This window comes from Pelodiscus sinensis, unplaced genomic scaffold (genome assembly GCF_049634645.1).
Source record: "Pelodiscus sinensis isolate JC-2024 unplaced genomic scaffold, ASM4963464v1 ctg36, whole genome shotgun sequence".
In the NCBI taxonomy this organism is placed as follows: domain Eukaryota; kingdom Metazoa; phylum Chordata; order Testudines; family Trionychidae; genus Pelodiscus; species Pelodiscus sinensis.
Genome location: NW_027465931.1, coordinates 3,871,944 through 3,896,936, shown reverse-complemented (window position 1 = coordinate 3,896,936; position 24,993 = coordinate 3,871,944). Strand labels below are relative to the sequence as shown.

Here is a 24,993-nt window from a genome sequence, read left to right as displayed (position 1 = left end):
CTTCACCCGGCACCGTCTTCGGACTCGGCATCGGAGTCCCACAGTGCACAGCCTTCGGTGCGGTAGACTCCTGGGTCCTCGGTGGCCTCATCGGTGTCGAGGCGCCCTGTGGCGCAGCACCGCTTACAGTCGCCGGTGCAGCGCAAGCAGAGGAGAGTAGAGCGGAGCGGGTCACCACCCCACCCTGTCATGCACCCGGCCAGTCGAGCGCGACCAAAAGCTGTGGTGCAGGGGAGGAGCCCTCCATTCCAGATACATTTGAGGCGACGCAGGAGCTGATGGAGTTGGCGGCTGACTCGCCCTCGCCTCCTCTGGAGCGCCGGGATAGTTTTCGAGCCCGGGCCTCGTCATCGGCACTGGATTCCGGGTATGCCCGCGCCGTCCTCGGCACCAGCACTCCATATGGTGCTGCGTTCCCCGGCTCTCACGTCAACGCCGGCACCGACAGGCCCCTCGGCACCGGTAGCTTCACTCTCTCAGGAGTCCAGAGAGAGCTCGGCGTCAAGCACGCTCATCCCGGAGGCCCAGTCGGTGGCACCGGAGCGCCTCATGCCCCCTGCGCCGGTGTGGCACCGGGGCAAGCTGGCCTCCATGGCTCGGCCCGTGGAGAGACACCATTCCCCAGGCTCGGCCTCCGCACCCGCCCCCCCCCCATGGTCGGAGTCCAACTACTCATCGGGAGTCCGACATGGAGTCAGTACCATCGCGGGCATCCATCTCTCAGTCCCAGCGCTGATCCCCATCCTGACACTGCTCCAGGTCTCGGCGCCGCGCTCACTCCTGGCATCGTGAGCGCCACGACAGTGTCTCGGGCCTCTCACGGACATGGCCTCCGCAGTGGCAGCATCCGGACTCGTGGCCGTTCTGGACCCCCTGGGCGTACCACCAGGCCCAGGGGAGTGTTCCCTCTACAGTGATATCCTCGCGGTCGGGGATCCGGGCCCCACCTTCAGCCACTCGCTACGCAGTGCTCCGGCACTGCAGGTCTTGGCGGTGTGGGGGGGAGTCCCCCTAGTCCCACTTGGAAGAGGGCGGGGGTCATGAGCCGTCTGAGCAGTCTGCCCCCTCTCAAGCATTGGAGCAGCCGCAAGAGATGGAGGACTCGACAGTTCGGGAGTGGCTTCTTCGTCAGCGCCGGCCATGGACTCCCGGGCCCATCAAGAGCTTCTTTGGAGACTGGCCCAGAGCCTCAGGGTCCAGCTCAACTCGACCTTCGAGGACTCAGACCCTATGGTCGACATTCTTAACGGTGAGGTGCCATCTCGCATGGCCCTGCCCCTAAATAAAACAGTGGGCAAAATCATGAAGGCCCTCTGGCAGACACCGGCATCTATCCCGCTGTCAAGGGGTGCAGTCCCCTCGGATGGGGGGGGGGGGGTCTCCTTGTTATAGTCCCCTGCGTGTCCGCCTGTCAGGGCCCACCCGGCCAAATGGCCAGCCTCTGCGTAACCACCGCTCTTCTGTCTCTGTCAATCTGGCCCTGTGGCTCAGTCTTTATAAGGCTCCCCCTCCCTTGGGGTAAATCCGGCCATGTGGACTAGTCCATGTAAAGCTCCCCTATTGGGATAAATACAGCCCTGCAGCACAGTCTTTATACGGCTCCCCTCTTAGGGTAAATATGGCCCTGCGGCCTAGTTCTTAGGCTTTTGGGCCTTCCTCTGCTCCAGAGGGGGAGGATAGGGGGACCCGAGCCCTCCCGCTCCACCGGGTCCCAGCCCAGGGCCCTATTGGCAGTGGCGCGGTCCACTGCTTACTCAGCAAGGGGATATCTCCCCTCAACCTGCCGAGCACTCAGAGAGTGCAGTTCACTGCCCTGGGCTGCTTCCTACCTCCTTGCGGCTCTCTGCTGCCGTACCTCTCCCCTGTCTCCGGGACCGGGGGCTGTTGCTGTGCCTGCGGCGGCGGCAGTTGCTGCTGCGGTTGTGGCGGTGGTCCAGGCTGCGGAGGAGGCGCACTCTCAGCCAGTTGGTCCCCGTCCACAGGCTGACCTACAGTGCCGGGCCGTAGCGCCCTGTCACACCCGCCCATGGACAAGAGGTCAGCGCTCCGGTACCTTGTCCCTCAGGCGGGCCACGAGCACCTGTTCTCCCATCCACCACCCGGTTCGATAGTGGTACGGGCTGCGAATCACTATGAGCGACAGAGCCAACCTGCCCCTACCCCCTAAGAACAGGAAAACCAAGCTCTCAGAACTGTTGGGTCGCAAGGCCTACGCCTCCGGGGGTCTCCTACTCAGGATCGCTAACCAGCAAGTCCTCCTGAGTAATTTGTGGGCAGCTATGGACAAGTTCAGGGAGTCGTTGTCCCAAGACTCGAGGCAGGAGTTCAGGGCCTTGTCCGAGGAAGGCAAAGTAGTGTCCCAGGCTGCACTTCAGACAGCCCTGGACTCGGCAGATGCAGCAGCCCGTACTATGACAACAGGCCTGGTCTTCCAGGGTGGCGGTTTGTTCTAGGCTAAAGGATTCTAGGGCAATCCTTAGGTCCCTAGGCATCCACACCCCCGCCCCACAAAGATGCTCCCTTCCTAGTGTCCCGCCTTGCCCTTTCCTGCAGGGGAACAGGTCAGACTTCCCTAGGCATAGGGGCCACAATAATAATAATAGGAATGGCAGACGTCCCTCCCGCTCTTCCTCCGACCGGGCCTAATCTTTGAAGGTGCGAGCGGGGACAGCGCACCAGTCTCAAACAAGAGGCCCTTTACCGATCGCCATTTCCCCTTCTACTGTGCTTGGTTGCTCATCCCTTTCCGCTCCCGCCCCCTTCCATTCCCCCTCCCCGGCCCTTTTCAGAGACCCCTCTCATGAGCATCTTCTCAGGGTGGAAGTTCAGAAACTCCTCGACCTGGAGGCGGTAGAGGAAGTCCCATGGGACCGCATGGGGAAGGGGTTTCTACTCCCACTACTTCCTGGTCCCTAAATTTGGTGCTCTCGAGGCTCATGAGTCCTTCCTGTGAGCCGTTGGCCACGTGTTCCCTTCTACGCCTTTCCTGGAAGGTGTCTTTCCTGGTGGCCATTAACTGAGGGCCCTAGGAGTGGACCCCCCATATACGGTCATCTTTAAGGATAAGGTCAGGCTGTGCCCCCACCTGGCTTTTTTGCCCAAGGTGGTGTCTTATTTCCATGTTCACCAGGATATTTTTCTCCCTGTGTTTTATCCTAAGCCCCATAGCTCTGGGACAGAACAGGCTCTGCACACACTTGATGTGAGGCGTGCTTTAGCTTTTTATTTAGAGAGGACCAAGCCCTTCCGCAAGTCCCCCTCCCCCCCCCCCCCCCAATTGTTCATAGTGTTAGCAGATAGGATGATGGGTCAGCCAGTGTTGGCTCAGCGTATTTCATCCTGGATCACAGATTGCATCAAGGCGTGCTACGAGCTAGCGCAGGTTCCGGCCCCACCCATTAGGGCGCACTTCACGAGAGCTCAAGCCTCTTCCACGGCTTTTGTGGTCCAGGTGCCCATCGTGGACATTTGTAGGGCAGCTACCTGGTCCTCAGTGCACACTTTTGCAGATCATTATGCCATCACGCAGCTCGCCAGGGAGGATGCTGCTGTCCGTAGGGCTGTGCTACAGTCTGTCTCTAGGTAGGCTCCCACCCCACCTCCTGAGGGTCTAGCTTTGGAGTCACTTAAGTGGAATGGACATGAGCAAGCACTCGAAGAAGAAAAAACGGTTACTTACTTTCGTAACTGTTGTTCTTCGAGATGTGTTGCTCATGTGCATTCCGCATCTCACCCACCTCCCCAGCGTTGGAGTGTTCCAGCAAGGAGGAACTGAGGGGGTGGAGGGCCAGCGGGGAGATATATGCACCGATATAGCGGGTGCCACTCCAGGGGGCTCCCCGGCTGGCCCGATGGGTACCGCTAAGGGAAAACTCTCCAGCAATCCGTGCACGCGGTGTGCGCACACCTAAGTGGAATGGACATGAGCAACACATCGCGAAGAGCAACAGTTACGAAAGTAAGTAACCGTTTTTTTCCCCACACAAATACCTATAAAGCAGTGTTATAACCACTGTTCTTCTGGTTAAGGGAAACCATGTAGAACCAGTTAATGCCGCTCCTTGTTTGGCTGGAAAAAGGACATTGTTAAGCAACTTGAGTCCAAAGAGTGAGACTATTTTGGAACTCAGACCTGTCTCCTCCTTAACAATGTAGAAAGCGCTGCTGCTAAGCTTTCCTTCTAGTCCTGAATCTGTCTTGAAATGATAGATTGCAGATATAAATTAGGAAAGTAGCAAAATTTGTTCCTTTAAAGATGGGGGGGGGGAGATGGTGAAATCTGACATTTTGAAGAAACTCTTTGTTTGTTTGTTTGTTTGTTTTCATTATGAACGCCAACAAAATCTGCTAAGTATTGTTTCCATTCATTTTATCACTTGAAATTTCACTGTGATGATCTGTCAATGTCCAAGGTTTTCTTATAGCAGTAATAGTAACTCTCTTTTTTAAAAAATGAATTGAAGGCTAAAGGAGTGTACGAAAAGGTTGGAGAAGCTACGGAGACTGCACTCACCTGCCTGGTTGAAAAGATGAATGTATTTGATACAGAATTAAAAGGGCTCTCCAGAATTGAACGTGCAAATGCTTGCAACTCGGTCAGTACTTCCAGAATACTGTAAACAGTATGTGTGTTAAGTTATGCTGTTTGTTGCAATCTGAATGCAATGTTACTGTTAATGCCTCCATAGGTCATAAAACAACTCATGAAGAAAGAGTTCACTCTGGAATTCTCACGGGACAGAAAGTCCATGTCTGTCTACTGTACTCCGAATAAACCAAGCCGGACATCCATGAACAAGATGTTTGTTAAGGCAAGTTCAGCATATGAGAAGTGTAGTTTTGAAATGGCTACAAAGCAACATGATTCATGAAGAACGACGAGAAGTCCTGTGGCACCTTAGGGTGTGTCTAGACTACTGAGTTTTGTCGACAAAAGTGGACTTTTGTCGACAAAACTATACCTGCGTCTACACTACCGCTGAGTTCTGTCGACACTGGTAAACCTCATTTTACGAGGCATAACACCTTCTGTCGACAGAGTTCTGTCAACAGAAGGTGTTATTGCCTGTAGGGTTGCGTCTAGACTACAGGGTTTTGTCGACAAAGCAGCTTGCTTTGTCGACAGAGCGTCTAGACACATTCAGTTCTATGTCGACAGAAGTTTTGTCGACAGTATCTGTCGACAAAACTTCCGTCAACAAAACCCTGTAGTCTAGACGTACCCTTATAGACTAACAGATGTATTGAAGCATAAGCTTTCGTGGGCAAAGACCCACTTTGTCAGATGCATGTAGTGGAAATTCCAGAGGTAGGTATAAATATACAGGCATGAGAAAAGAGTTCCAATCAAGAGTAAGGCTAGAGATAACGAGGTCAATTCACAGTTGGGGAGGATGAGGCCCACTTCTAGCAGCTGATGTGGAGGTGTGAACACCAAGAGAGGAGAAACTGCTTTTGTAATTAGCTAGCCATTCGCAGTCTTTGTTTAATCCTAAATTGATAGTATCAAATTTGCAGATGAATTGTAGCTCTGCAATTGATTCTTGAAGTTGTGCCTAGACTAATTGCAGCTGAGCCACGAGCATATACATATGCCTAGTGTTTATCGGTTTTGGAGATGGAGTACTTTCTTATCTGGTGTTAAATGGTTCTGTGATGAAGAACAACTTTGCTCATTTCTTGTTTCGCTCCTGTAGGGTGCTCCTGAAGGTGTACTTGACAGGTGTACACATGTTCGTGTTGGAAGCACTAAAGTACCATTAACACCAGGAATTAAGCAGAAGATCATGATGGTCATTCGAGAGTGGGGTACTGGTAGAGACACATTGCGTTGCTTGGCTCTAGCAACACATGACAATCCACCAAGAAGAGAAGAAATGAACCTTGAGGATTCTGCAAACTTTATTAATTATGAGGTTAGTTTGGTAAAGGGCTTGTCCCTCCTTTATTTCAACAGGTCTTCTGCAGTGTTCCCTCTAACATTTTCCATCCTTAGGCGGGTTGAAATTTCTGATGTGCACCACCAATATTGAGGTTGTGTGTGGATGTGCAGTGTGTCCCAGTACAAATAAAAAACTTAGGTATAAATATATATTTTAAACAGTCCATAGGTATGGAACACAATACATTAAAACAAGGGATAGTTAATAAGGAGCAATGCTTAAGATGTTTGTTTTAATATGAAATCCAATAAAGAAAATGAACACTACCCTTGGAGTACATGTATTATCGTCCTTTCTAACAACTCAAGCTAGTGTAAACGCCAAAATGGTTCATACGGCAAATAGCTATATAAATAAATCAAAGACATGGCCATTAAGTAAAAGCCTAAAAATATGCACAGCTTTAAGATGCTAAACAAATATATGAGTAAACTAGAAATAGTCATGCTCTCCTTGAAAATATTAATACAATATTTACTGACACAGGAAAGGAGAGTAAAAGGCAGTCACTAAGGCTTATACACTTTCTCTGGGGAATGTTTAGGATCCATGCTATGCAAGTGAAACAGAGACCTGTAAAAACAGATAAAAGTTCTGGTCTGAAACTTTCACCTTGTGTGTGTCACTAACTCTGGGGAGTAGGAGCCCCAGAGCACTTGTCCAGAATCCAACTCCAATTGAAAGGACAAACAAATTATACAGGATCCATGGTAAAATTCTTCCAGTTTTAACAATTTACCATGTATTAACTAGTAACACAGGATTAAAAAAATCATTAAGATCAGAGTTTGCAGATACCTACAACACTTTAAAAAAAATCTGTTAAAAGAATCCTTCCCTTTCTTACCGTAAGCCTTTAACACCTATGTAAGCTTTGTTTGAAATGTAATCATGCAAATGCCATGAGCTCTAGGCCTTTTGTTCCAGTATTCAAAAGCAGCCTAAAAGGTTTTAACCCACCTGAAATGTTGGCATCACCCCATACAGCCTGCCCCAGGCTGTGTCTGAGTCCTATGTCTGCAGCCCAACTAGGGCTGCTGTGCTGAGACAGACAGGGTTTCACTCTTACTACCTGCAGCCCAGATGGAAGCAAGTTAAGACACCCCAAACAAACTCCCCTCTGTCCAGGAGGGGACCCCTGGAGTGGTGCCAGTATATCGGCTAATATATACCCCTCCACCTCTCAGTTCCTTCTTACTGCTTGTGAGGGTCATTGGAATGTGCTCTGCTCTTGCTCTGCAAGCGCCTCTTAGCAGTTTTCACCTAGTTTGTTCTCGTAGATTAGTTAGTGTTCCTGTTAATTGTTTTATCTTCTGTAAATAGTTCTTACTGTAAGTCATTTACTCCTGCATGGGGACTTGCTTTGCATTCCCAGCACCTGCTGTGGGGCATCCCTGGGCCCCAAAGCTTCAAGACCTGTGTCAAGTGCTTGAAGCCTATGCCCTGTGGGAATCCCCACAAAGCTTGCCTGAAGTGCCTTGGGAGGCCCTTCTTTCTGAGTCCTGCAACATTTGCAGAGGGTTCAGAGCTGCACACCAAGCGGGAGTGAGTGTTCCGCCTGAAGATTCTGCTGATGGAGGCAACTCTCCATCCGGCACCGGCGTCAGACCCCACAGCAACCATGCAGAGCGCACTGGCTTAGGTGTGCGAGGCGCCCGGCCACTTACGGGCCTCTCTGGTACCGACAAGGTGGCGGCACTGATCTCAATCCCTGGTGCCGCAGAAGAAACAGATCGAGCAGAGGAAGTTTTCCGTCATGGCACGTGCCAACAGTGAGCCCTCAGGAGGGGCACAGGGCACCAGGGGGCTCGGTACCCGGACCTCTGAGGTTGGGTTGATCTGATACCTGCACCAGTGACCACACCAGCTCCAGCATTGACCCAAGCCAGGCACGTGGCACCGCCCTTATAATCATGCCAGCTGTTGGGGCTTCCTATGCCGCCACCCCCTACTCGGCACTGTGGGAAGCCTGAGCCTATGGCTAGGCATTCCCCTAGCTACAGGTCGCCGATTGCCACAGCACCGCCCTGGTTGGCCTCTGAGTACTCCACAGACCCGGAGGCCGAGTTGATCTTCTCATCGTGGGCATCCAGGTCTAGGTCTTGGCACTGATCTCACTCTCTGCACCGCTCCCGGCACTGAAGTCCTTCCGCACAGCCTTAGTAGCAGCCCTGGCTGCCCCAGTCGGCTAGGCAGTTATGGCCACTGCAGAGGCAAGCACCCGTTCAGTGACCCTTTTCGATTCCCTGGCCCTACCACCAGTCACAGGGTGAGGGACCCTCTAGGCCGGAATCGGTCTACTCGGGGCCCAGGACTCCTACCTCAGCCGCCCCGCTGGTCCGCTCCCCTACGTCAGGGCAGTCCTTGCCTTTGGGCCAGGCCTCACCCAGGGCTTTGGGGGTCAGCACACTGCCCACAGCCTAGGCCTAAACGGTGGTCTCCTTGGCAGCCTCCCAGGTGGGCCCCCAGGCCTGTGACCTGGAAGATGTCGGTCTGAAGGGCTCCTCATCCTCATCTCCAGACGAGGCCCTGGGAGGGGCCCTCCCGTCAATGCCATCCATGGACTTGAGGGCATACCAGGACCACCTCCTCCAGCCGGCTCAGAGTCTAGGGGTGCAGCCAGAGAGGGTGTCGGAGGACTGACCAAACAGTCAACATCCTGCAAGCCGACACCCCTACCAGAGTGGCCTTACTTCTTAGTAAAACTGTGGCTAAGATCACGAAGACCCTCTGGCAGACCCTGGCTTCCATTCCACCAACTGATAAGAAGGTGGAGAGGCGTTACTTTGTGCCTCAAGAGGGGAACAAACACCTGTTCTTCGAGTGATTGCTCATGTCCATTCCATGTAGGTGTGTGCATGCGTCGTCGGAAGTTTTTCCCTTAGCAGTACCGGTTGGGCCAGCAGGGGAGACCCCCCTGGAGTGGTGCCGCTATATCAGCTAATATATACCCCTGCTGGTCCTCTATCCCCTCCCCTCTGTTCCTTCTTACCGCTGTGACGGTCGTTGGAACCTGCTTTTGCTCTTGCTCTGCAAGCGCGTCTTAGCAGTTTTACCTAGTGCTCTAGTTCTTTGTTAAAGTTTTCGCAGTTCATTGTTCTTATCTAGTTCTAAAGTAGTTGTGAAGTGTTTTACTTTGGGCTGAACAATCAAGCGCAGGGCTCGCTTCGCGTCCCCAGCACGTGTGGCGGGCCATGCCCGGACCCCAAGGCTTCAAGCCCTGTGAGACGTGCCAGAAGCCTATGCCCTGCAGAGACCTTCACTCAGCCTGCCTTAAGTGCCTCGGGGAGGCTCTCATATCTGAGGCCTGTAAAATCTATAAGCCCTTAAAGCCGTGCACCAAGCGGGAAAGGGAATCTCGCTTGAAGATTATACTCACGGAGGCAGCTTTGCTGCGTAGGCCTTGGCACCGGTCTCTGTCCCCAGTGTCCCAGAAGAAGAGGAGACCGAGCAGGGGCAGGCCTCCTTCAAGGCACGTACCCTCTGTGCGCCCTCAAATGGGACACGTGGCACCGCTCTAGCCCGCGACGAGTTTCCAGCCCGGTGGGGGACTTCCCGGATCCCTCCACTCCAGAGACCTTCGAGGCAGCAAGAGACTGATCGAGCTGTCCTCCTCCCCAACCTCAGCACTGGTTCCAGCCAAGGAGCATGAGCCGGGACGGCACCGACCATTGGCCCCGGCACCTAGCACCCCAGGCCTGGAAGTGAGGGGACATCACCGCTCCACCCCGGTGCCTGCAGCTTCAGCCCCGGTACTGGGCACAGCACCACCCTCAGGCTTGGCACCGGCTGCAGCCTCCACTCCTGTCTATGCACCGGAACCTCGGGTGGTACCAGCAGCAGCACCGAGTTCTGCAGCTGCTGGCCCCTCCCCACCGGGCACACAGACGCCGGCACCGGCCATGCCCACTCCTCCCTGGCATGCCAGAGTCGATGTCCCAGCATGCCCCAACAGGGAGATCGCTGGCTGCGGCCACCACCCTGGTCGACCTCGAAGTACTCGACCGACTCAGAGGCATGGTATGGTCATCCAGGGGCTCCAGGTCCAGTTTCCGGCACCAGTCCTATTCCCAGCACAGGTCACAGCACCGCAGCGCCTCCACGCAACACCAGCAGCAGCAGCAACAGTGGCCCCAGCCAACCCCGGTGCCGGTGCCACAGCAGTCCTGGCCCCCACAAATGCAGCCCCCGGCTCAGTGGCCCCTTTGGACTCCCTGGGCTTACTGCCAGAGCCAGGGTGCGGGTCCTTCTAGATCGGAGTCGGTCTTCTCTGGGCCTAGTGCGCCCCCTTTGGCGACCCCACTGACTCGATCCCCGACATCAGGGCAGTCCCTTCCCCCGGGCCAGTCCTCCCCAAGAACCCCCTTGAAGAGAGACGCCCCTGCCATTCACCCCTCCACCGTGGCCTCTTCTGCAGCCTCTCAGGCCCCCTCACAAGCCCGTAACCTTGAAGGGATGGGCATGAAAGGGTCCTCATCCTACCCCTACCAGAGTGGCCATACCAATCGACAAGACCGTGGCCAAAATCACGAAGACCCTCTGGCAAACCCAGTCTCTATCCCACCTATGGACAAGAAGGTCGAGCGGAGGTACTTTGTGGCACAGGAGGGCAATGAGTGCCTCTTTTCCCACCTGCCTCCGGGGTCTCTGGTCGGTGAACTAGAGGCAGGGCCAGCTGGGTGCTACCCCTAAAAGTAGGGATGCCAAGAAAATGGACCTCTTGGGCAGAAAGGCCTATGCATCCGGGGGCCTTCAACTCTGTATAGCGAACCAACAGGCCCTGCTGAGTTGCTGTGCGTATAACACTTGGGTGACCATGGACAAGTTTGCCGAACTGCTCCCTAGGGACTCTCGATCTGAGTTTAGAGCCCTTGTGGAGGAGAGCAGGGTAGTTTCTCGGGCCTCCCTTCAGGCTGCCCTGGATGTGGCCGATGCCGCTGCCCGCATGATGGCCCCAGGGCTGGTTTTACACCACAGCCCCTGGCTGCAGGGGGTCTGGAGTGCCTTCTGAGCTCCAGAACGCAATTCAGGACCTCCCATTTGAGGGCCTGTCCCTCTTCTCCGAGCATACCGACCAACATCTGCATGGCCTCAAGGATACCCGGGACACCTTAAAGTCCCTGGGTATACATACGCCTGCTACCCAACGGCACTTCCTGTCAAACAGGAACACCTCTAGGTCCTGCTAGCAGGGCACGCACATGGACTCCTCCCACCGTTGCAGTAGAAATGGCAACGGGAGGAACGGCAGGACGCCGTTCTTGGCCGGCCCGGGACCAGGGTTAGGGCCCGTCCAACAAGCCCCCAGGGCCCCACCGAGGGTTTTGAGGGTATGCCTGTGGACAGCTTACCAGCCTCACCCCCCTTTTTCAGGGACCGCGTGTTCCTTTTCTGTTGGGCCTGGGAATCCATTACCTTGGACCATTGGGTCCTAGAAATGGTAGGAAAGGGGTATGCCATCCCCTTCCTCTCTAACCCCCATCCCCCTGCCCCGTCCCTCTTCAGGGACCCCTCTCACGAGCATCTCCTCCGGGAGGAGGTTCATCAGCTCCTGACCGTAGGGGCAGCCGAAGCACTTCCCCAAGGGTTCTTGGGCAGGGGCTTCTATTTCCAGTACTTCCTGGTCCCTGAAGCCAAGGGTGGGTTCCAGCCCATTCTGGACCTCAGTGCCTTTATTGCCAGAGCCAAGTTCAAGATGGTGATTCTGGCATCTATCATCCCCTCTCTGAGTCACGGAGACTGGTACGCTGCCCTCAATCTAAAAGGTGCCTCATCATCATCATCAACCATGGGCTCAACGCCTGTTGGTGCCCAATGTCTCCCTCACTATTTCCTTCCATCTTTCCCTGTCCAGTGCATAGTGGCTTAGTTTCTGTAGACTAGCTCCGCACCAATCTACTAGATCATCTACCCATTCTCTGTGGGGTCTGCCTCTCCTATTCGGACCATCCATTATGCCGAATACCAGGCTCTTAACTTTTTGCTCTTCGTTCATTCTGCAGATATACCCGAATAGCTGTAACTTCCATTGTATAACCACCTGCAGTAGGTTCTCTTTCAGCTGTATCTTCCTATTTAATTCCTCGTTGGTGACCTTCTGCATCCATCCTATTCTCAGGGTCTTTCTATAACAACTCCTCTCGAATGCCAATATCCTTCTCTTCGAATCTTTCATTATCACCCATGTCTCACATCCGCACAACATGCTAAATACACATTTTCAAGACTCTCAGCTTTGTTCCTAAGCTTAATCGCTTTACTTTTCCAGATCTTATCCATCGCCTTCAAACTCACTCTCACTTTCGCTATTCTAGTCGCTATTTCCTTCTTACAGTCTAGATCATACATCATGTTGCTCCCCAAATACGTGAACTTCTCTATGTTCTGTACTTTGATCCCATCTACACTGATCTTCCTTCCTATTTCCTTATCTCCAAATACCATTGTCTTCATTTTATCTATATTCATAATCAGTCCATACTGCTTCCCTTCCTCATTTAGCACCTACACCATTCTCGCTAGCGTCTCTTCCGTCTCCCTCGATGATAACTATATCATCTGCCAACCTCAAGTTGTTAATTCTCATCCCGTGCACCGATATCCCTTCTACCTCTTCCTTTATCTTGTCCCTCGCTCTGCACCGCACCACAGGCAGTTCCTCCGCTTTACGGTGGGCCAGGACCACTAGCAGTTTACGACCCTCCCTTTTGGCCGTTCAACGGCCCTTCGGGTTTTCACGAAGTGCATGGCCATCGTCTCCTCTGCCCCGAGAAAACAGGGTGTCCAGGTGTTCCCCTACCTGGATGACTGGTTTCTTCAAGGCCGTTCCTTGGACCAGGCATGGGCTCACATCACTCGGGTGCAAGACCTCTTTCGGGAGCTGGGGCTGCTCCCAAATCTAACCAAGTCGACCCTGGTCTCCACCCAAGTGAGTTTGTGGGTGCAAGCCTGGACTCTACATCAGCCAGGGCTTCCCTACCCAGGTCCCGTTTTCTGGTAATCAAGGCGGCTGTCCAGGACACGCGGGCATTCCTGATGATCAGGGCCTGAATGCGCCTCCGGGGGCTGATGCACCTAGGTCATCCAACACGCCAGGCTTCGCATGCATCCACTGCAGATGTGGCTGGCGCGAGCTCACAACCTATCCTTCCACCCGTGGGACAGAGTGGTGACAGTTCCCGCTGATGTCCTCTGCTCCCTGGACTGGTGGACCCGGGAGGAGGGAGGTCTGCGCCAGAGTTCCATTCTCCAGGCCTCTGCCAATCCTCCGGCTCGTGATGGACATATCAGACACCGGTTGGGGGGCCCATCTTGGGGACATGCTGACGCAAGGTATGTGGTCCTGGGATGACCTCTCCCTGCACATCAATGTCAGGGAGCTGCGGGCAATCCGTCTTGCCTGTGCGGCCTTCCTCCCTCGGCTCAGGGACAGGTCAGTTCTCATCCTATCCGACAACACGTCGGCGGTCTCATATATCAACAGGCAGGGCGGGGCCTGCTCTCCTCACCTGTGTCGAGAGCCCCTTCAGTTACGGGAACTGTGCATCGGGGCGGATAGTCACCCGGTGGCCTCCTATCTCCCAGGGTCCCAGAACACTCTGGCAGACCAGCTGAGCAAGGTCCTCCTCTAGCCACGAGTGGTCCATCAGAGGGGATGTGGTCCTTCGAATTTTCCGCAGGTGAGGATTTCCCCTTCTGGACCTGTTTGCCACCCGTCAGAACAGGAAGTGCCCGAGGTTCTGCTCCCTTATGGGGCTGTGGCGGGGCCCCCTGGAAGATGTGCTACTCATTCCCTGCCCCGAGGGCCTGCTTTATGTGTTCCTGCTGTTGCTAGTCCACAGGGTGCTTCTGCAGGTGCGGGAGTTCAGGGCGTCCCTGATTTTCATTGCTTCGCCACCTGAACCTGTTATCCCTGCACCTAATGGCATGGAAGCTCCATGGCTGACAGCTGCAGTGCTCGGAACAGATGCAGGAGGTCCTGCTGTGTAGTAGGAAACCTTCCACTAGGACTACTTGCTTGGCCAAGTGGAAGCGTTTCTCCACTTGGACTATCCGGGAGGGGGTATCGCCCATGAATGCCCAGGTCCCACGGGTCCTGGACTACCTTCTAAATCTCAGGCTACAGGGGTTATCATCCTCCTCCCATTAGGGTACACCTGGTGGCTATTTCCGCCTTTCACCTGGGCTCCAGGGGTAAGACCACCTTTGCGGACCCCATGGTGAATAGGTTTTTGAAAGCCCTGGACAGGCTTTATCTGCATGTCTGTCAGCCTGTCCCTCAGTGGGACCTCAATCTAGTCCTGTCCAAGCTCATGGGACCTCCCTTTGAACCCCTGGCAATGTGCTCGCTGATGCACCTCTCTCGGAAGGTATCCTTTTTGGTGGCTATCACGTCGGCCAGGCGCGTGTCCGAACTGAGAGCCCTCACTTCAGACCCCCCCCATATACGGTTTTCTTCAAGGACAAGGTCATGTTACGCCCCCACCCTGCCTTCCTTCCTAAGGCGGTGTCTAACTTCCATATGTCTCAAAATATTTTCCTCCCAGTCTTTTACCCAAAGCCCCACGCATTGGGTAAGGAACAGGTGTTACACACCTTAGATGTTAGGAGGGCTTTAGCTTTTTATTTAGAAAGAAAAAAGCCCTTCCGTAAGTCTCCACAGCTCTTTCTGGCGATGGCAGGATGGCTGAAGGGGCAGCTGGTCTCTGTGCAAAGGATCTCATCCTGGATCACGACCTGTATTAGGGAGTGCTATGGGCTGGCCGGGGTGCCGGCCCCTCCCCTCACGGCCCACTTTACTAGGGTGCAAGCCTCCTCTACGGCATTTGTAGCTCAGGTCCCTATCTTGGACATCTGTAGGGCCACCACGTGGTCTTTTGTCCACACTTTTGCCAATCACTATGCACTGGCTAATCAGGCTAGGGAGGATGCAGCCCTGGCTAGGGCTGTCCTTAGGTCAGTGGAAAGCTAGAACGCCGACACCGAATCCACATAGGTGACTCCAAAGTGGACTCGGAGTCACCTATGTGGAATGGACATGAGCAATTACTCAAAGTAGATTAGATGGTTACTTACCTCGTAACTGCTGTTCTTCAAGATGTGTTACTCATGTCCATTCCAAATCCTGCCCGCCTCCCCTTCTTCGGAGTGGTCCAGTAAGAAGGAACCAAGCGGGTAGAGGGCCAGCAGGGGTATATATAAGCTGATATAGCGGCTCCACTCCAGGGGGCTCCCCTGCTGGCCCAATGGATACTGCTGAGGGAAAAACTTCCGACACATGGACACAGCACATGCACACCTACGTGGAATGGACATGAACAACACATCTCAAAGGACAGTTACGAAGGTGAGTAACTGTCTTTACTCCCATCCACCCCCAGGGTCCCTGGTTGTCCAGACGGTAAATCAGCCCAAGAGGTAGGGGCAGCCGGGACCAACCCCTGAGAACAGGGATGTCAAAAAAATGAACCTTCTGGGTAGGAAGGCCTACGTCTTGGGAGGGCTGCAGTTCCACATAGCGAACCAGCAGGTTCTGCTTAGTCGCTATGCCTACAACACCTGGGTTTCATAAGAACGGCCATACTGGGTCAGACCAAAAGTCCATACAGCCCAGTATCCTGTCTGCCAACAGTGGACAATACCAGGTGCCCCAGAGGGAGTGAACCGAACCGGTAATGATCAAGCCGTCTCTCTCCTACCATCCATCTCCGCCCTCTGACAAACAGAGGCTAGGGAGGGACACCATTCCTTACCCATCCTGGCTAATGGCCATTAATAGGCTTAACCTCCATGAGCTTATCTAGTTGGCTTTTAAACCCTGTTATAGTCCTAGCCTTCACAACCTCCTCAGGCAAGGAGTTCCACATGTTGACTGTGTGCTGTGAAGGAGAACTTCCTTTTATTTGTTTTAAAGCTGCTGCCCATTCATTTCATTTGGTGGCTCCTAGTTCTTATATTATGGGAACAAGTAAATAACTTTTCCTTATTCACTTTCTCCACACCACTCATGGTTTTATAAACCTCTATCATATCCCCCCTTAGTCTCCTCTTTTCCAAGCTGAAAAGTCACAGTCTCTTTAATCTCTCCTCATAGGGGACCCGTTCCAAACCCCTAATTATTTTAGTTGCCCTTCTCTGAACTTTTTCTAATGCCAGTATATCTTTTTTGACATGAGGCGATCACATGGGTACGCAGTATTCAAGATGTGGGCGTACCATGGATTTATATAAGGGCAATATTCTCTGTCTTACTCTCTATCCCTTTTTTAATTATTCCTAACATCCTGTTTGCTTTTTTGACTGCCACTGCACACTGCGTGGACGTCTTCAGAGAACTATCCACGATGACTCCAAGATCTCTTTCCTGATTAGTTGTAGCTAAATTAGCCCCCATAATATCGTATGTATAGTTGGGGTTATTTTTTCCAATGTGCATTACTTTACATTTCTCCACATGAAATTTAATTTGCCATTTTGTTGCCCAATCACTTAGTTTGGTGAGATCTTTCTGAAGCTCTTCACAGTCTGCTTTGGTCTTAACTACCTTGAGCCGTTTAGTAACATCTGCAAACTTTGCCACCTCACTGTTTACCCCTTTCTCCAGATCATTTATGAATAAGTTGAATAGGATTGGTCCTAGGACTGACCCTTGGGGGACACCACTAGTTACCCCTCTCCGTTCCGAACATTTACCATTTATTCCTACCCTTTGATTCCTGTCCTTTAACCAGTTCTCAATCCATGAAAGGATCTTCCCTCTTGTCCCATGGCAATGTAATTTACACAAGAGCCTTTGGTGAGGGACCTTGTCAAAGGCTTTCTGTAAATCTAAGTACACTGTATCTACTGGATCCCCCTTGTCCACATGTTTGTTGACCCCTTCAAAGAACTCTTATAGATTAGTAAGACGTGATTCTTTTTTGGGTAGTCCCCATAGGTGCTCCACGTCTGGTGTCGGGCTCGCCCCGGCGCCGCGAATCGGAGGCTTCCCAAAGCTGTGTTTGGTTGGACCGCGCGTGTGCTCAAGGCCGTTCGCGCCTTTCCTCTCCGAGCGCGGTCCAGCCCCCGCCTCAGTTCCTCTCAGCCGCCTCTGGCCACGGACAGAGCTCTCTCCTCTCCTCTTCTCTCCTCTCCTCAGAGTACCTCAGCATCCTGTTAATAGTTAAATTTACTCTTTGGTCTTATCTGCCTTCCTGCCTTCCTTTCCTTATCTCCTTTAAAGTTAAAGAAAAAGTAGAAATAGAGACGTTTCAATAGTTTTTATCTCCGTCCCTATCGTTCCTGTTGTTTTCAGTTGGCGCATAGCTGCCTTTCTCGCAAAAAAAAAAAAAGAAAACAACAACAACACAACACAAAGAATAAGAGAAAAGGATAAGCGAAATAAGGCAATTCAAGAAATAAAGATACCTATGAACAGAAAGGAGCACATATACCGCAAACTGAGCGGTGTGCGGGCAAGAGCACTCAAGTGGCAAAATGTCGGGTTCTCGGGGTTTTAAAAAGTGCTCGCTCTGTCATGAGGCTATGCCGGTTTCCGACGGCCATGCCTCCTGTATTAGGTGCCTGGGAGAGGCACACTTGCCACAACAGTGCACCCACTGTGCCAACCTAACCTCGAGAGCCTGTAAAGACCGCGAGAGATGCCTGAAAATGATACTCTTTCACAAGGCACTTGTGCCTCAGGACGCTGGCACCACTAATCCCACTGCTGATGCAGGGAGGAGGCGGGCTCCCTCCCCTAAGGGTACCCCTCCTGTGAGGGAGAAACCTTCACCGGCCAGGTCCCTGCCTGTTGTTCCGCAGAAGCGGATAAGTGCAGGAGACAAGCCAGGCACGTCCGGCTCCTCTACCGGCTCTGCACCGGTCTCTGGCTCTAAGAAGCCGACCGGCACCGCACCGCGCTCCCGACCGGCCACGGCACCGGAGCGCCGTTTGAAAGACTCTGCCCTGCCAGCACCGACAGCTCTACTGCCGTCGTCCTCACCATGCTCAGCTGCAGGTCCCCCCCCCTCCCACCTCAAGAGCTGTCCTCAGCTTCGGCACTGGCAGATCTTCAGCCTGACTCAGCAGTTCCCCCTGCTCTGCAGGTTGCTGTCCCTTCAGCACCGGCCTCTGTGCGTTCAGAGTTGCCTGCTCCGGCACCGAGGAAGGCAGCGTCAAAGTCCTGCAGGCATGCACCTTCTCCTCTGCCTTCTCCTACAGCTTCACCCGGACCATCTCTGCAGCACCGTTCTCCTGCACCTCACTCCACCAGAGATCAAGGCACTCGAGCCCGCAGGAGTCTGTTGCCCTATTATCACCATCACAGGGAACCTGTTGCCTACCTAAGGGATTCTCGTTCGTGGTCTCCTTCGCGATGCCTGCGCTCTCCTGTGCACCCACCACGCCGTGCATATTACGTTAGGCATGCTAGTGTCATCTCTTCACGACACTCATCCCCGCGGTACTTGGACTGTCACTATATACATTGACAGACCCTATTACTATGTGTCAACTCGTCACAGCCACTCCCGCTCCCATCAGAGGCAACCGTGCTCCTGTCGCTCGGTTAGTCCGCCTTCTCATCATGATGAGTCGAGGCCATGATCACCAGCTCGTGCCCCACCCCCTCCAAGAAGTCCGGATCTGCAGCAGGACCATTCGGACCCTGAGGAGGGGCAGGTTTCGGATGCAGTAACAGACATGCCTGTGAATGTGTGCTCTTCATCTCATGCACCAGATGATGCTGTGACCCCAGGTGACACCTCGCCACCTGATGACCTCAAGGAATTCCAGGACTTTTTTAAGCGGGTGGCACAAAGCCAGGAGGCTCAGCTGTCTGAAGCAGAGGTGGTGAAGCAGCATAAGCTACTGAAAAATCTGCATTCCCAGCAACGACGCAAGATCGCACTCCCAATCGATGAGGCAATTTTGGATGTGGCACACGAGATCTGGCAGACTCCCACAACAATCTCCCCTACTAGCAAAAGAGCAGACAAGATATTTTGTCCCATCTAAACACATGGATTTTCTCGTCAATCATCCTCAGCCCAACTCCTTAATAGTGGATGCAGTCCACCATAAGAACAAGACTTCTCACTTCAGAACCTCACTCCCAGATAAGGAGACAAAAAAGCTTGACGCGTTTGGACGCAAGATTTATTCATCATCGACCCTAATGCTCAGGAACACAAATTATGCTGCCCTTCTCTTGAACCACAATTTCTATAATTATGCCAAATTACCTGGACTGATGCAGCACCATCCCGATACTAAGAGATTGCTGCTGAAGGCAGTTGTCCAAGAGGGATATTCTGCATGTAGGACATCGCTCCAAATCGCCCTCGATGTCGCGGATACGGCAATTCGGGCCATGGCAACGAGGTACATCATCGTGCTATAGGAGCCATAGAAGTAGTTCCCACAAGATTCAGGGACAGAGGGTTTTACTCCTGATACTTCCTTGTTCCCAAAAAATCCGGGGGGGTGGAGACCTATTCTCGATCTGAGGCACTTAAACCGATACATCAAGAAGCAGCGTTTCAAAATGGTCACGCTAAGCAAAATTATACTGTCACTGAGCAAGGAAGATTGGTTTGGAGCTCTCGATTTGCAGGACGCATATTTTCATATCGCCATACACATAGCACACAGGCGCTTCCTCCGTTTTGTAGTGGGGCAGGAGTACTACCAATACAGAGTGCTGCCCTTTGGCCTCGTCTCAGCTCCCAGAGCTTTCTCCAAAACCCTGGCGGTAGTTGCTGCACATTTTCGCAAGATAGGGGTCTCCATTTTCCCCTACCTAGACGACTGCTTGCTCAAAGGCCACACTCAGTTGGAAGCTCTCAACATGCTCACAGTAACGAGGAATCTCTTCAGCTCCCTCGGCTTAATTGTAAACATGGAAAAATCACGTCTAGAGCTGACCCAGCTCTCACGTTTATAGGAGCTCGCCTCGACTCACGGTCAGCTCGGGTCTACTTACCTGCAGACCGTTTCCAAGTCATATGCGATCTAGTTCACACAGTATCGCTCTCTCCGACACTTCCCGTACGTACTCACCTTCAGTTGTTGGGTCATATGGCAGCCACCACGATGGTGGTCCGCCATGCACGATTACATTTCCGATGTCTCCAGCAGTGGCTGACCTTGGTGTACAACCCCACCAAACACAGCATCCAAAAGCGTGTGGCGTTGCCTATCCATGTTCGGAAGTCCCTCCGATGGTGGACCGAGCCCAGCAACATATTGGCGGGCATTCCCTTTCACCAACCTCAGCCTTCGAGGCAGATAACGACAGATGCCTCGCTTACCGGCTGGGGTGCGCACGTGAGCGTGTATACGATCCAGGGTCGATGGTCCGATACAGAAATGATGCTCCACGTCAACTTACTGGAGCTCAGGGCAATTTTTCATGCCTGCAGGCATTTCAAACCTCACATACAAGGTGCGGTCACCAGGATCCTTACGGACAACATCGCTGCAATGTACTATGTCAACAGGCAGGGCGGTGCCAGATCCCGCTCCCTCTGTGCAGAGGCAGTTCGCCTGTGGTCCTGGTGCAACCGCAACGACATTACTATCATAGCATTGTACCTGCCAGGAGTGAGCAATTCCATCACGGACTCGCTGAGCAGATACGTCCCCCACGACCACGAATGGGAGATCCGCACGGACGTACTCCTATCTATCTTCCACCTCTGGGGTCAACCTGCCATAGATCTCTTCTCTACTTCTGCCAATGCGAAATACAAGGTTTATTGTTCCAGAGCAGGGATTGGCACCCACTCCCTGGGGGACGTGTTCCTTTTGCATTGGGGCACGGTACTACTGTATGCGTTTCCCCCTGTGGCTCTAATTCCAAGAGTACTGGAGAAAATTGTCCTCGACAAAGCCCGAATCTTGCTAATAGCACCGGCCTGGCCCTGGCAAGCCTGGTACTCCACGCTCCTACAGCTGTCAATTTGAACGCCTTACTGGCTCCCTCTTCTCCCGGACCTCTTAACGCAGCAGAGCGGGTGTCAGCTGATGGTCAGGGCAGTGTGTGTGTGTGTGTGTGTGTGTGTGTGTGTGTGTGTGTTACCGAGAAAAGGTTTAACGTCTGTGCCTTTACCATTAGGACCGGGGTCCCATCTCAGAGGGCAGCCAACAGGCTGAGTTTATAGGAAGAGCCTATTACATCTCAGATTTCAGCTGCTAGGATACAGGATCCCTTCGCAGCGGGCAGTCTAGGGAAGACTGAGAGATGCCCCAACGGATCTGTCACCTGGGAGTGACACGATCCAAACGCCCAAGCTCTTCCTATACCTGTCCCTTATGACCGGCTGAAGTTCTTTTAAATTGTGCTTGGTTCTGTTACAGCAACTGAAGGAGTCAGGTTAAAAACTTAAACAGTTACAGGTTTATTAAAAAGACTTATAAAAGCATATGGTTACAATGGCTATTGCTCTATTTCTTAACTGCTAGCAAATATAGATCTTAAAAATGGTTACAAAGAAAATAAAGATAGAAAATAGAAATAATGGTACCAAGTGACAGCTTAATCTTTAAAGAGCTCTAAGTCTATGTGTACACTTAAGACAAAGGACCACATCCAGGTACAAGTTTTACCCCCTTCTGTGCCTCTCGGTCCCAGCGTGTCAGGCCAGGGCCGGTCCCTCAATTCCTAGGAAAGACGAATACGAGGTGGGCGTCCCCGTGGAACCTCGGGAGGTCAAACACCTAACCCGACCAGCAGATAGATGGTAGATTGACACTCAGTAAATGTGCTGCTGGACCCATCTTTATACCCCTGGGGGCCTGTATCCTCTTTCTTATCTTAAGATGCCAAATTGTACTGGTCCGTTTTGTGGTGCCAGTTCTTACAAGGGAGTTTCAAATAATTTACACTTGTAAGAGAGGAAGATAGCTAAATTAGGAGTGCCAGATATTCTTTGCTGGGCGGGAGATTCCTCCCCCCGTGGACGGCTGTGTGTTCATATCAATATGGGTTTTAGTCAAGGGCACTCATCGGCAGCCTCTTGGTCAGCAATTGGCATATCTCTGTTTACAGCCATTCACGATCACTGAGTCTGCATATCCAGGCAAGCAAAAATGGATGTTACAAGGGGGGTTCCTGTCTGGCTACAGCGGGTCTCTTCGCCATCCGAAATTACTCACCCTCCACCTGACTGCATGGATGTTAGATGGTTCGACACGTCGGAGACCCTTTGTTCAGATTAAGTGAGGTGTGTTCTGCTCAATAGTAGAAGAGATTCCACTAGGAAAACATACCTCGCGAAGTGGTCTCGCTTTACGCAATGGTGTGACACTAAAGGGTTAAACCTCTCCGCCTCACCATTGCATGCTGTCCTGTTTTGCACCTGCACACGTCAGGTATCTCCATACCATCAATTAAAGTTCATCTAGCAGCGATTACGGCATTCCACTGCCCAATCGATGGCCGATCGGTTTTCGCCCACCCCATTACGAAGAGGTTTCTCAAGGGCCTTGTTAATCTCAACCCTCCACGTAGACCTTCACCTCCTGCGTGGAACCTCGACCTCGTGCTAGATGCGTTGACACTGCCACCATTTGAGCCGCTTGCAACTACATCTCTCCAACTACTTACGACCAAGGTTGTTTTTCTTTTTGCTATAACATCAGCACGCAGGGTGAGTGAGATTGCAGCTCTTAGGGTATCTCCCCCATATACGATCTTTAATAAGGACTCGGTGATACTGAGGTCGCACCCGACCTTTCTGCCAAAAGTCTGCTTGGACTTCCACATTAACTAACCTGTCGTCTTGCCTTCTTTCTGTCCTAAACCTCACACTTTTCCTCAAGAGGCTCTTTTGCATACGCTGGACGCTTGCCGAGCCCTCGCATTTTATATTGATAGAACTCGTGATATCCGAAAGACAGACCATCTTTTTATATCTGTTGCAGATCAATTTAGAGGTCGTCCACTCTCTGCGCAGCGCATTTCGAAGTTGATTGTCGCTTGCATTACCACCTGTTATAATCTGTGTAACAAGTCCTTCCCATCACAACCTAGAGCACACTCCACCCGTGCAGTGGCTACCCTGACGGCCTTCCTGAAAGGAGTCTCTATGCGCGACATCTGCCGGGCAGCTACTTGGTCGTCAAATGTCACTTTCATGAAACATTACGCAATTCTGCAACACTCCACCTCAGACTCCGCTGTAGCCTTGGCAGTAGTCTAACGCTGCCGTAACACGGATCCCGTAGCGCAACCTTAGCTCGGGCCACTGCTCCGGAGTCACCAAACGTGGAGCACCCACGGGGACTACCTGAAGAAGAAGAAGAAGTTACTCGCCTTTGTGCAGTAACGATGGTTCTTCGAGGTGTGTCCCCGTGGGTGCTCCACGACCCGCCCTCCTACCTGCTACGGAATCTCATCTGTTTCTCTCGTTTCACATGAGGCGGTGAGAGGAACTGAGGTGGGGGCCGGACCGCGCTCGGAGAGGAAAGGCGCGAACGGCCTTGAACGCTCGCGCACGCACGGTCCGGCCAAACACAGCTTTGGGAAGCCTCCGATTCGCAGCGCCAGGGCGAGCCCAACACCAGACGTGGAGCACCCATGGGGACACACCTCAAAGAATCATCGTTACTGCACGAAGGTGAGTAACTTCTTCTTTCCCTTTACAGAAACCATGTTGACTTTTGCCCAACAAATTATGTTCATCTATGTGTCTGACAATTTTATTTTTTACTATTGTTTCATCTAATTAGCCCGGTACTGACGTTAGACTTACCAGTCTGTAATTGCCGGGATTGCCTCTAGAGCCCTTTTTAAATATTGGCGTTACATTAGCTATCTTCCAGTCATTGGGTACAGAAGCCGTTTTAAAGGGTAGGTTACAAACCATAGTTAATAGTTCCGCAATTTCCCATTTGAGTTCTTTCAGAACTCTTGAGTGAATGCCATCCGGTCCCGGTGACTTGTTACTGTTAAGTTTATCAATTTGTTCCAAAACCTCTTCTAATGACACTTCAATCTGTGACAATTCCTTAGATTTGTCACCTACAAAGGATGGCTCAGGTTTGGGAATCTCTCTAACATCCTCAGCCGTGAAGACTGAAGCAAAGAATTCATTTAGTTTCTCCGCAATGTCTTTATCGTCTTAAAGTGCTCCTTTTGCATCTCGGTCATCCAGGGGCCCCACTGGTTGTTTAGCCGGCTTCCTGCTTCTGATGTACTTAAAAGCATTTTGTTATTACCTTTTGAGTTTTTGGCTAGCTGTTCTTCCAACTCCTTTTTGGCTTTCCTTATTACATTTTTACACTTAATTTGGCAGTGTTTATGCTCCTTTCTATTTACCTCACTAGGATTTGACTTCCACTTTTTAAAAGATGCCTTTTTATCTCTCACTGCTTCTTTTACATGGTCGTTAAGCCATGGTGGCTCTTTTTACATTGTTTTACTATGTTTTTTAATTTGGGGTATGCATTTAAGTTGGGCCTCTATTATGGTGTCTTTGATACGTGTCCATGCAGCTTGCAGGGATTTTACTTTAGTCACTGTACCTTTTAATTTCTGTTTAACCTCCTCATTTTTGCATAGTTCTCCTTTCTAAAATTAAATGCCACGGTGTTGGGCTGCTGAGGTGTTCTTCCCACCACAGGGATGTTAAATGTTATTATATTATGGTCACTATTTCCAAGCGGTTCTGTTATAGTTACCCCTTGGACCAGATCCTGCGCGCCACTCGGGACTAAATCGAGAATTGCCTCTCCCCTTGTGGGTTCCTGTACCAGCTGCTCCAAGAAGCAGTCATTTAAGGTATCGAGAAATTTTGTCTCTGCATCTCGTCCTGAGGTGACACGTACCCAGTCAATATGGGGATAATTGAAATCCCCCACTATTACTGAGTTCTTTATTTTGATAGCCTCTCTAATCTCCCTTAGCATTTCATAGTCACTATCACTGTCCTGGTCAGGTGGTCGATAATAGATCCCTACTGTTATATTCTTATTAGAGCAGGGAATTACTATCCATAGCGATTCTATGGAACATGTTCATTCATTTAAGATTTTTACTTTATTTGATTCTAAATTTTCTTTCACATAT

The 24,993-nt window shown here is 51.9% G+C and overlaps 1 protein-coding gene across 4 annotated transcripts in view; it reads left to right on the top strand.

The window, feature by feature from the left end:
- Positions 1 to 24,993, top strand: part of LOC102443570 (sarcoplasmic/endoplasmic reticulum calcium ATPase 2-like) — a 267,118-nt gene that overhangs the window by 182,401 nt on the left and 59,724 nt on the right. For all 4 annotated transcript variants that reach the window (XM_075916863.1, XM_075916865.1, XM_075916864.1 and 1 more), the window contains exons 12-14: positions 4,464 to 4,595; positions 4,689 to 4,811; positions 5,697 to 5,915. In XM_075916863.1, the coding sequence (XP_075772978.1) occupies positions 4,464 to 4,595; positions 4,689 to 4,811; positions 5,697 to 5,915 (474 nt within the window). The remainder of the gene's footprint in view (positions 1 to 4,463; positions 4,596 to 4,688; positions 4,812 to 5,696; positions 5,916 to 24,993) is intronic.